The sequence below is a fragment of the Saccostrea echinata genome, unplaced genomic scaffold (assembly GCF_033153115.1).
Source record: "Saccostrea echinata isolate AGI-Se365-2 ecotype Australia unplaced genomic scaffold, CSIRO_AGI_Sech_v1 ptg000054l, whole genome shotgun sequence".
In the NCBI taxonomy this organism is placed as follows: Eukaryota; Metazoa; Mollusca; class Bivalvia; order Ostreida; family Ostreidae; genus Saccostrea; species Saccostrea echinata.
Genome location: NW_026889803.1, coordinates 49,527,010 through 49,538,733, shown reverse-complemented (window position 1 = coordinate 49,538,733; position 11,724 = coordinate 49,527,010). Strand labels below are relative to the sequence as shown.

The following is an 11,724-nucleotide window of genomic DNA, read 5'->3' as shown; positions in this document are numbered from 1 at the left end:
TGTTTTAGTATTATCACCATTGATTTACATATATATTTTTTGTCAAAATATGTATTTTACACCTCACTCGATCATCCCCTTTTCCTTTTGGAATCCTGGATTCCCCTCCACCTCCCTCAAAAATGTCTTTGTTTGTTTGTTTTGTTTTGTTTTGTTTGTTTGTTTGTTTGTTTTTTTTTTGCACGGGGAATTTTTTTTTTTTAGATTGTGCCCTCCCATCTGAAATTTATCCCCGGGGCCTGTCGAGGCCTTTATTATTATATCCGGAAATACTGATCTATATCGTGCTATTTCGTGGTCTTACTTTCTACTTTCATTTTCATTTTTATAGTGACATGGAAGAAAAGTGTAGAAATGTGTATCAACAAATTAGGAGACGAGAATATGGTGTAAAAAAGAGACCGAGGTCTAAATTTGAGATACTGAAAACACTTGTATTAGATGTAAGTTATGTTTTTTTTTTCTCTTTTATTAAAACATGGTACATAAATAATTCAGTGTACAGAAAATCATAATACATATATTGCATAGAAATTTATAAATCAAAATCACAAATAAGTAAGATATGTTTTTATAAATGAATAATGCATATTTAAAAAGTATCAAGGTATAATTTGCATGTAATGACCCCAAGGATACATGTATCCATACAGGTTGCACAACAGTATTAAATTTTGCTATATATTCTTACCAAAAATGTGCAACTTTGAGTATGTGGTATTAATTGAAAACAAACTTTTGAGAAGTTTCCTTTTCAGATCTTGTAAAACAATTCTTTATAAAGATTTTAGTACCAAAAAATACATAGCCATCCAGCAAGGCACGCAATTTTGTTTTGGTCGAAGTCGAGCAGGTGCTTGAAAATCAAGTCCAGGACCTAATCACTCACCACTCAAATACAGTATATAGAAAAATCAGCACGCCCTAAATTATAATGAATCTGGTCAATACAGGAAGTTTACATATTGTTTTTCATCTCATAAAAAAATTCAGCTCCAGTCTCGTATTAAAATGCCCGAATCGGAAGGGAAGATTCAGGAATTATTTTGCGTCAGCCATGATTTGACGTGAACCTCAAGTGAAATACTCAGTTATGACACCTACATATGGATGGCTATAATCCGAGATTCCTCTGACTCTAACCCCTGCTTTTATATTGTGACATGTCCCCTGCACATGACACAGTATAAAAGCAGGGGTTAAAGTCAGAGGAATCTCGGATTAGGATTGCTACTGGCTGCAGCTGAGAAAAATATAGGCGTCAGATTCATTAGTCAGTCTATAAATGTGTGTCATATTTTCTAACAAAGGATAACCAGGGTACCTATTACTTTCTGAATGGATTTCAATGAAACTTGCACATTCTTTATAATTGTGATAATACATGTATCTACTAAACATAAATATTAATACATTTAACCAAGCAACTGCTACAAAAATGAAGCAAAACTTTGTTTAACAAGCATTCTGAGAGTATTGCATTAGCAATACTAGTCCCCTACCGGCAAGTGTAATCTGGTTGCCATTAAAAATTGAAAATGCCATAATTCTGTCAAAAATCATTGAAGCGGAACGAAAGGCAAACTTGATCTGTAACTCATCAAGATACACTCACATACCAAAAATCAGCTCAATATCTGCAAGCGTTTAAGAAAAAAGTGCGGAAAACCAAGTGGGACAGACTGACAGACAGACAGAGGGACAGACAGACGGACGGACAGACTCAGAGGAAACCTATAGTCCCCTCCGGTTTCACTGGTAGGGGACTAAAAAATCTTTATTTACAACTAATTACAAAAATCAAGGAAGATGGATAGGCTGTGTGCTACTCCTGTGTGTTTTGTTTTGTTTTTTTTTTATATGAGCTCCTAAAAAAATGTCATTTTGAGAACAAATAAAACAAGTCAAAATATGCCCAGAGAGGTCCTAGATGCCACCTCCTGCAATGTAAATTTTAAAAATTTCAGGGGGAGGACCCCTGGATCCCCCTATTGCCAAAAGGGGGAACCCCCCTCTTGGACTCCTCCCCTTGGACCGATGGGGCTTGGTTCAGGCCTTCAGCCCTCAAATTAACTGTTTCCCCTACTTTTTCTTTTTCTCCACCTACTTTAAAAATTAATGAGAACCCTGCTGTATACTACGTCATCAGTTTCGGAGAGGGGTGATATGGATTCAGAAAACACACAGTGTGGTGATCTGGAAAGTTGGATCACACCATCATGTGATTGAAATCAACAATAAAACTGAGTGATACACAGTTGGATATATAATAAATGAAAATATGTGCGTGACAGTGTAAGTCTGGCTGAGCTCAGTAGTATATGAAATAATTACAAAATTTTTATTTTATTTTTTTTGACTTGACAAAAGATTTCATGTTGTCTGTCATTTTAGATGGCAGAAAAATAATATCCTTGAATGATAGTCAGTATAGTTGGAATAATCTAATTGTGTCTCGGGACAGCCCTGGGTCCGTAGGACATTTATCATTTTAATGATAGAACATTCTATCTAGATGGTCAGGTTTGGTACAATCACTACAATTAGCTACGTAGCTTGAATTACCTGAATAAGTTTATTTGGCTTCTCGAAGTAGCTTTATGAGCTGCTTAATTATAATTACATGTATTCCTTAAATATGCATTTCTTCTACTTGCAAAAAAAAAATTTGCACTTTAAAGATAGTTTAGACTGTTCTGAAAACATTGTATAAAAAATTGTTTTGAATATTTCTCCTTAAGAGTAATTGCAATCAAAGTTCTTAAAGTTTTGGGGCCACATGCAACAGTTGATTTGTAATTAAGATAATATTACTTCTTTAATGAAATATGTACACTTGTGCATGTATCTAACTGTTTAAGTAATCAGCTAATACTACGTTGTACTTTTTATTATACGTAACCTTGTTGTATGCCAATATGTTTGATGAATCAATAAAAGGAAATTGAAAATTGAAATGAAATATAAGATATGACCAATTCTTGTTAACATGTTAATTGATTGGTTATAATTCAGCACAATGTGAAGTAATCATGGCGGTCAGACGGGTTCGATCCCCAGTGCTCAGATAACTTAGTTGGCAGAGCACCTGACTGGAAATTCAGGGGACCCAGGTTCCAATCCCAGTCTGGTCCATCACATTTTTCTCCTATTACACAGTGTGAAGTGATCATACTTATCCATGCCTGACTACACACAGAGTGGTATACAGTTACTCAAACAATGGATATATATATCTTCTGCTTAAAAGTGTACAAAATCAGCGATGTTTAAACTAGCTTTGCTCTATGTTGCTTTTTTTAAAAAAAATCCACAGTTCAATTATCAATAGTCACATATTTGTGAATTTTTGTCTATTTTAAGTAAAAACCAAACTTAATTGTGAAATTGCATTGAAATAGCTAATACAAGCTATTTCGAGTAGTGAAATAAAGCTACCTAGGTAATTAAAGCTATGTAGCTAAATGTAGCGATTGTACAGGATCTATTAGTGCAACAGAAGGATAAGTCATTACAATACAAATCAAAGTGGTTTTGCTTTTCATTTTATTTAACAGGAAAATTATGTGTACAAAGAAGTATGGACAAAATATTCCAGCAAAGGCATCAAGACTGAAGGGTAACACTGTGCTTCTTTATTTCAATATTTCTTAGACGACTAAAGATAGAGATTTGTAATGTTTCAGTGTCTTACATGACATTAAATCCACTTTCATTTAATGAATATTAAGACTTCATAAATCATTGTATGATTTTTTTTTCTAGAGGAAGAATATACTTTGAGAATTACACAAACTGTTATGGTGGGTAAGTATAGGAGTATGTAAAGAATTAAGTTCACAAGATGGACTTATATACCAGTACATGGTACCAGTATGCAGTGACATACAGTCAAACCTCATTATCTCAAACTTGATGGGATAAAGAAAAAACTTAGAGATATCCAAGGATTAAATTTATTGAGGATATAACACTTTAAGGAATAAATGGATGGGACTTTCAAATCACCATCATTGTTTGTGGGGGGATCAATGTTTGTGGATTTCATGGATAACCCTTACCCACAAATTTACACCCCTTGAACAAATCGGTTTGCTGAATTTTCTGTATGTATGAATTACGTCCCCACAAACAAGTAAATTTTGGTTGCCAATTAACATTGACCCCCTAACAAATTAAAATGATTCCAGAGTACTATGTATTTGTACATTTGCTTTGTTCACTGTTGCAAGTCATGTAATAGTAAAAAAAGAACTATTAATTGTCTACTGTACACTCATGAATCCCATTGCAGTTTAAATTTTGTTTGTTTAGGTATGGGAGGGACAATAAGCCAGTACATCTGCATTCTCTGTCTACTCCCTGGGAACAGAAGATAGAGACAGCATTAGTAGCCTCCATTCAACCAGTAAGAAAATTGTTAAAAGTGTTTCAATATCATGCCATTTATTTTATCTTGATAGGGGTATATGTCAGACTAGTGTAGTGCTGGAACCAGATTGTTCTATGCCAAATTTTAAATGGGACTGTTTTGGTAGTTGAGTTTTGGGGAGAGGGATACTTATGTCTGGCTGTTTCCTCATGGATACTGGAGTAATTGTACCTGAATCCAAATTATGTTTTTAAAAAAGTCTTAATCTAGTAATAAAGGAAAACCTTTAAACAGACTTTAAAAAGCTAATTGGTTCCACCTCTTTTTAAAGGATGCATGTTCAATAAGTTAACTCAGTTTTATACTTCAAATGTATTATTATTGTAATATTATTACCAGGGTGCTGTATACAGGGTTATTTTCGCCCTTTCACACTTGCAAACAATTTTGCCCCATTTTAAATTTCCCTGTCACAATTCTGTTTAACAAATTATACTGTGTTTTTTTGATTTTGCCCCATTTTAAATTTGCCCACATGTAGGGCGAAATGGGCGAAAATAAAACAGGGGCAAAAATTTCCCTGTATACAGTATTATTATTGTTAACGAGAGTGAAAGCTTTTGATTGTGATGTCTTAATAGAACAACAGAAAAACACAGTTCTTTGTGACATATTTTTATTTATATGCCAAAACTCAACATAATAAGATGTAAACAAAAAACGACATGCATAAATTGCATTAGAATAGGAATAACTGTCTTCTCATTTGTTATTTGTGACTGATTTGCTGATTTAAAAGTAGCAAGCATCCATATATTTTTACTTGCACCGCTTACGTGTCGCTGGTAAAACTCAGTTTTGACCCTTAAATTAGCTTTAATGGTCACAAATAATGAAAGAGAAGACAGTTATTCCCTATTTGTATGTTTGTTTTAATGGTAGTCATTTAATTTTCCCGTATATATTCAGCTGAAATTTGGACAATGTACCTTTATATCAATTGGATGAGAGAATTTCAGTGTCTTACTGTAATAAATTTTTAGGAGAAGTTATCCTTGCCACATAAAGGAGAACGGCCATCTTTTTTCTGCATTGTGGGTAAATGTTGGTTGATGCGCTTTGACTGGATCACTGGACAGCTATTGGAGGAAGTGTACTTGCTGCCACGGACACACTGTCATTTTAGGTATTAAGGGTGCACACAAAAGCACTCATCTTTGATGTGTTAAAATCAGCTAATGTCTGGTGTACACATCTTAGATGCTTTGAAGGCTACTAGTTGTATAATTTTAAAATGAAGCATGTTAATGTATTAAGGCCAGTTAAGTGACTCAGGTGACCAACTGACCAACTGTTTTCTGTTTTTGTCCATCATAACCCTGTATCTGTTGTACATCGTAAATAAACTTCTCACTTTGACAACTTCCCCCTGAACAAATGAGTCAATTTTGATTAAACCTGGCACAGAGCATCCTTTGGTGAGAGGTACTAGTGTTTCAATCTATTCAAATGAAAGGCTTGAGTCCTTTTCAAAGGGGAGATGAGTAATAAAGTAAAAATATGGTGGGTTCATTTACAAATCTTTTTCTCAAGAGGCGCTTAGCAGGAAATAGCCATACTTATGAGGAAAATTCTTCATAAAATGAAGATTTCATTTTTTTAAATAGTGACCCCTTGGACAAAGTTTTGTCCGCAGAAGTGTACCGCATGTTCCACTATGCATAGGAAATATCTTAAAAATGACATCACAAAAACTACAAAGCTGCAAATTGCCTTGCATCTTCATTGTTCAGTGCAGAATGAACTTAATGCAGGAAGTCACAGTTTTATATGCATATAGTATTCATTCACATTTGCATAAACCACAGCCATGGGGGGGGGGGGGGGGGAGGGGAGAAGGGGGGACAAAGTAGCAGTGCATTAGGAATGAAGGTTGCATATGTCACTCAGGTGACCATTAAGATCCATAATTTATGGATGAATATAATTTTTCTTTCGAAAATATTTTTGTAACAGTTTCTCACAGTCTGAGTATACATTTTATTGAGGACATTGTTTCTTTCAGTGATCTAAGCTGGAATGAGCCTGGAGCTTCTATCGTTTTAAGATCCACTCACAAAATGACTGGTTGCATTAGACAGGTATGTTACTTTTTCCTCAATACTAACAACGTAGAAAAGTACCTCGAAAACAACGAAAATTAAACTCCCACAGAAATGAGAGATTTCACAGTATGTCAGTCAAAATACGACCCATTGATTAGTTATTTTTACCAACAAGGTTGTTAAAATGACTGTAGAATTTACAAAAAGCTGACTTTAAACAAGAATGTTGAAATCCCTATAAAATCAACTAAACTCTCAATTGTCTACCTCAATTTAAAAATTGGTCGTACTCATTGCATGCTCTTGAGTATCCAATAAGTTGGGAGATATAAACACCATATACAGGTGATTGTGCAATGTTACTACAGAAATAAGGAAAGTTGATGATGGAAAGACTGAAGTCATCTCCTTTGTCATACATTTTAGTTGTTAGTATACCAAGAACACGAGTTGGCAAGTGGACTGTTGATTGAGATTTTGACATATATTTCAGCAATATAAAATAAAAATGAGTACCCAGTAATTTTATTTCATGAGTTGTGCTTTTTGCAAAATTATGTGATGATAAATTTATTATGCATATTAAGGAAATTGACTGCAGTGACTCCTGTACAAATTATTACTAATGATCAAAACTTCCTTTTCTAAAGAATATTACTGAGGTTATTATCATGAACTCTTAGTGATTTTAAAAAATCTTAAGAACTTTATATCTGACCTGTATATTGTGTTTTTATCTCCTCTCCAATTCTTTGTGTGAAGGTTGAAGCTGATCGCCCTAATGTTGTCAAAGTCCTCGCCCTGTTTGATGTGTTTCCAATCAGGTTCACTGGAATGTTTGAAGTCACAAAGAGTTTAAGTTTACTGAAAAAGTACTCAGGTAAAAATCTTTCTTTGTACCAGTGAGAAATATGTTGTTTTATTTACTTTCAAAAATCTAGGACTACCCTTATTTTTACTGTTGAACTGAACATTTCAGGTGTTTGGAGATGACACAGTGGATGCTATGGCATCTAGTGGTTTCTTGACCACCATGCATAGGTCTGGAATGGTCAAACTTCACAGCATGGAATACATTCTACAGAAGGTGCATTGAATTCTTAGCTCTTCTGAATGAAGGCCAGAATAGCATATGCATTGTTAAAGTTTGTTGCTTTACCAATTTTGCTTTTAATTTTTTAAAATAGAATAATTTATTAAAGTAAAATTATCTTTTCTTCTATAGGGTATCAGTAGAGCTAAAGTTTCATCAAATACTTTCCATTACTAGTGTTCATATAATGCCACTAAATTTGATTTTTTTAATCATACACACGTTACCTTGTTTAGAAATTCTACCATTTCTCGATTGTTTTGAGTAGTATAAGCTATATGAAGCAGAACTTTACACAAGACTTCAAAACCAAGAGGAGATTTGTGGGAAACAGCCATGTGGTCTACCACTAAACATTATAATCAAAGGTAACAATCCTCATTCAAAATCTAGATCTGAATATTTTCAAAGTACTGAAAACATTTGATCTTCCTTCCAACTATTTTTTTGTATAAGAGATCCAAACAGCCTTACAGTCAGAGACTTTCTTGAATGCAAGAAACAAACCTAATTTTGCCCCTGACAAAAGAGGTATCAACCAGGCTAACAATTGTACTATCCTTTGCTTTTGAGTCAAAAACAATATACCCTTTATCAATGGACACTTAATAAAATATGACCTCTTTTTTAACTCTGACCCTCAGCATTAGATTTTAAGAAATGGACAGTGGACCAACAGGTTCTGGAAGTAATATTCAGGCACAAGAATTTACAGTCATTCAGAACAGAAGATGTTAAAAGCAAAATATTCTGTATCCGTGGTGACATCTGAATTGACCCTTGACCTCTTTGTATTTGTAGAAGAACCACCTGTGCTATTCCAGGTTAAATGTCATCAGAACAGTTTGGAGGTGGGAGGATGTCCCTGGCACTTCATGTACACACCCCCAAGGAAGGAGGGGTCCTTCCATGTGAAGTCTCTTGTTTCTGGACAACTCGTAAGTATGCTAACATATAGAGGTGAACTCTGTTACAAGTTACCCTTTGTCCAGGTGTGAAATCTGTTGAAACAGTCCCTATTTACATTATACCGGTACATGTAATTTTATAATTGTAGGCCAAGAATGGTGTTCTCAAGTCTGAAGAACTTGGCCTTGATGCAGACAGAGCCCAGTTTTGTACAGATGAAACTGGCAGGATTTTACATATTGACAGTAAATCTGTAAGGTAGAACACCCTCTTTTATGTCAGTGAGAATTATAAATATTTGAAGAGACAGATGGACAAACAAACAAAGAGATGAAACTCTAATACAATCACAAAATTTATAAGAGTCTTATTTTTATAATCAATTCCTTCTGTATAAAATTTCAAATACTTTTTGTGTCACGATAGATATACATACAGTCAGACAAAGTGATATAGTTGCAAAATTTATTGGGTCTTTCTCTTATTGTAAAGTATTGAAGTACAAAATTTGACAACATTAGGTTGAAAACTGGGTTATTGTGTCACAATAAAAGTGTTGACAGACAATTGACTGAACATACTGATAGGCCTTAAAATTGACAGGTGTCTTCCTCTTATGGCCAACTCTTTCTGTATAAAATTTGAAAAAAGTTTTGATGAAAATTAATTGATTTATTGTTTCTTGATGGATATACATTCAAATGTGTACAGATAGACAAAGTGATATGACCCCAAAATCTACAGGTGTCTTGCTCTTATAGTAAAGAACTCAAGTACAAACTTTGAAAATGTTTTGATAAAAACTGCTCGAGTTATCATTTCATAAAAAATGTCATGGATTTACATTCAAACATACATACATACAGACAGGCAAAGTGATACGACACAAAAATCATTTAAGTGTCTTGCTCTTATAGTAGAGGTTTTCTGTACAAAATTGAATACATTTTGTTGAAAACTTATTTTTTCACAACAAAAGTGTTGATGGACAGACATATGGACGATGTGATTCCTATAGGGCTCCTGCATTTCATGCGGGGCCCTAATTAAGGTTTGGAATATACAAGGTAGTAACTTTATTTCAAGGAAAGGTGTACACTGTTAGTCATTGGGTCACTACATTACAATAGCTTTCCATGGTTCTTCATTTAGGTATAAACATAAGATACATGAATGTCATAAAAGCCAAATGAACATCAGGACTCAGTATGTATGCTTTGTTTTTACAGTATGCACAGAATTAAGGAGACAAAATCTACAAAATCAGAGATAGAGAAATGTTTCACAATTAATCTAGAGAGAAAGGACAAAGCCCAGGTCACATCCACTGACACATACACCTCCTCAGGGCGGCACGTCACAAGGATCAGTTTTTGGTCGATGATCCACATGGACGTGGAGCTTCCAAACATGGCAAGTCAATTCTAGATTACAAAGTTTTGATAGATAGTAAAACTGTAGAAAACTTTATAATCAGACCCGTTGAAAAGTGAAAAACCTGTGCTACTAAGTCTAATTTGCATTAAAATCTGATAGAAATTGATTTTGATACAGAAAAAATGTTCATGTATTTACTGCATTTGATAACTAAGAGAAGCAAAATTATAGTATTTCCTGCCAAATGAATGATGGTTTGTCCTTTTAACTCAACCGAGCCACAGTATCAAGTGAGCTTTTCACATGTCATCTGTCTGTTATATTTTTTCTCTTCTTCTACTTCTATAAAACCATTTGCCCATTTTCAATCAATCTTAGAACACAAATCCTTTGATGAAGGAAATTCAAGTCTCATATCATACCTAACTCTTCTGTGGCTACAATAAGGGTTTATTTATCTTTATTAGGAAGGGAAATGTGCTTCCAATTGATATACTGTATACAGTGTTATTTTTGCCCTGTGTTATTTTCGCCCTTTCACACTTGCAAACAATTTAGCCCTGTTTTAAATTCGCCCATCTGTGTGTAGGGCAAAAGGGGCGAAACTAAAATAGAGGCGAAAATTTCCCTGTATACAGTATAGCCTTTGAGCCCATTATTCTGATGTTTTATTCATTTGATTTTTTTTATCACCTTCAGGTTATTCACAATGTGGATTATGAAGATGAGCTGGATCTTCTGTGGACAAGTGTGGATTACTTCATAGCAGACAATGACATGGAGAGTTATCTTAGATTCCATGACAACAACACAGGAGAAACAATCAAGGAGATCAAACTAGCTCAACCTTTTGTGGAATCAATGGTAAGATTTGTGTCTTAAAATTTTATAGACGAAACTCTTCTAAATGGAAATTTATAACTCTCAAACAAAGGGTACATAATTAAGTTGTTCATGGGTTAATTTTAGTTATTCATTCCATTAATTGATTAACTTTTTTTCAAGAATGAAGAAAATGAGGTGAAGGTGGACCTGGATACAGTGGTACAGACTGTGAAGTCATTTAATGGAGAGTTTGCGTGTGTGGTGTACAGACTACAAGCCAAAGTAGAGGAACAGGAACAAAATACAGACAAGCCAAGAAGAAAAGGAGCTAAACTGGAAAATAATCAACCAAGAGAGTCAGAGGACTCAAGTACAGGCTCTCAAAACTCATCTAGATCTCGTCGAGCTCAGCGGAGGAGTCGGGAAGGTGAGTCTGACGAGGAGTGGACAGTTCCCGGTAGTTCGTCAGAAACCCGGCACTCAAGGCGACGGAAACAGCGTGGTACCAGTGAGAGGTCATCTGAGAATCGACAAACTGCCAGACAGGAGAGTAGGAGGAGAACAAAGGAATGAAGAGACTGACTGTCAAGAATCTAAATCTGTGTTACCACAGAAAAGGCACTAACTGAGGATACTTCTTTCTCTCTGATCTCAAGGGACCAGCAAACAGAAATCAGGTCCAATACAGAAAGGAACTGATCAAGTGATCATGGGTTCTGGTCACAGCAGGGTTTTCAGGCCCGTAGAAAGCAATTTCATTGGGGGGGGGGGGGGGGGGAGGTTGGCACAACCAAACATTTTCAGTTCAAGTGAGCACTACCAAGCATTAATTCCCTGACAAGCAAAAACAAGTCATCAGATGTTATTATTGTAGAGGCACAGACATAATGTAGCTTTGTTTTCTACAGTATACTATGCATTGGCAAAATTATTGGGGGAATTAAGGGAGCATGCCCCTCCCTGTACCCCCCAGTTCCTACGACCCTGGACTTATTGAAAGGCACTTTTGAAACCCTTCATACAATTATATTTCTCATTGCTCC

The 11,724-nt window shown here is 35.0% G+C and overlaps 1 protein-coding gene across 1 annotated transcript; it reads left to right on the top strand.

The window, feature by feature from the left end:
* The first annotated feature begins 330 nt into the window (after window positions 1-330).
* On the top strand, window positions 331-11,435 carry LOC133172268 (DDB1- and CUL4-associated factor 17-like). Its single transcript, XM_061307124.1, has 14 exons — window positions 331-443; window positions 3,558-3,619; window positions 3,766-3,807; window positions 4,315-4,408; window positions 5,416-5,558; window positions 6,438-6,513; window positions 7,240-7,332; window positions 7,457-7,564; window positions 7,839-7,938; window positions 8,372-8,508; window positions 8,628-8,737; window positions 9,709-9,892; window positions 10,556-10,720; window positions 10,862-11,435. Exons 1-14 carry the CDS (start codon window positions 336-338, stop codon window positions 11,252-11,254), a joined length of 1,815 nt encoding a protein of 604 aa, XP_061163108.1. The 5' UTR covers window positions 331-335; the 3' UTR covers window positions 11,255-11,435.
* The last annotated feature ends 289 nt before the right edge of the window (window positions 11,436-11,724 follow it).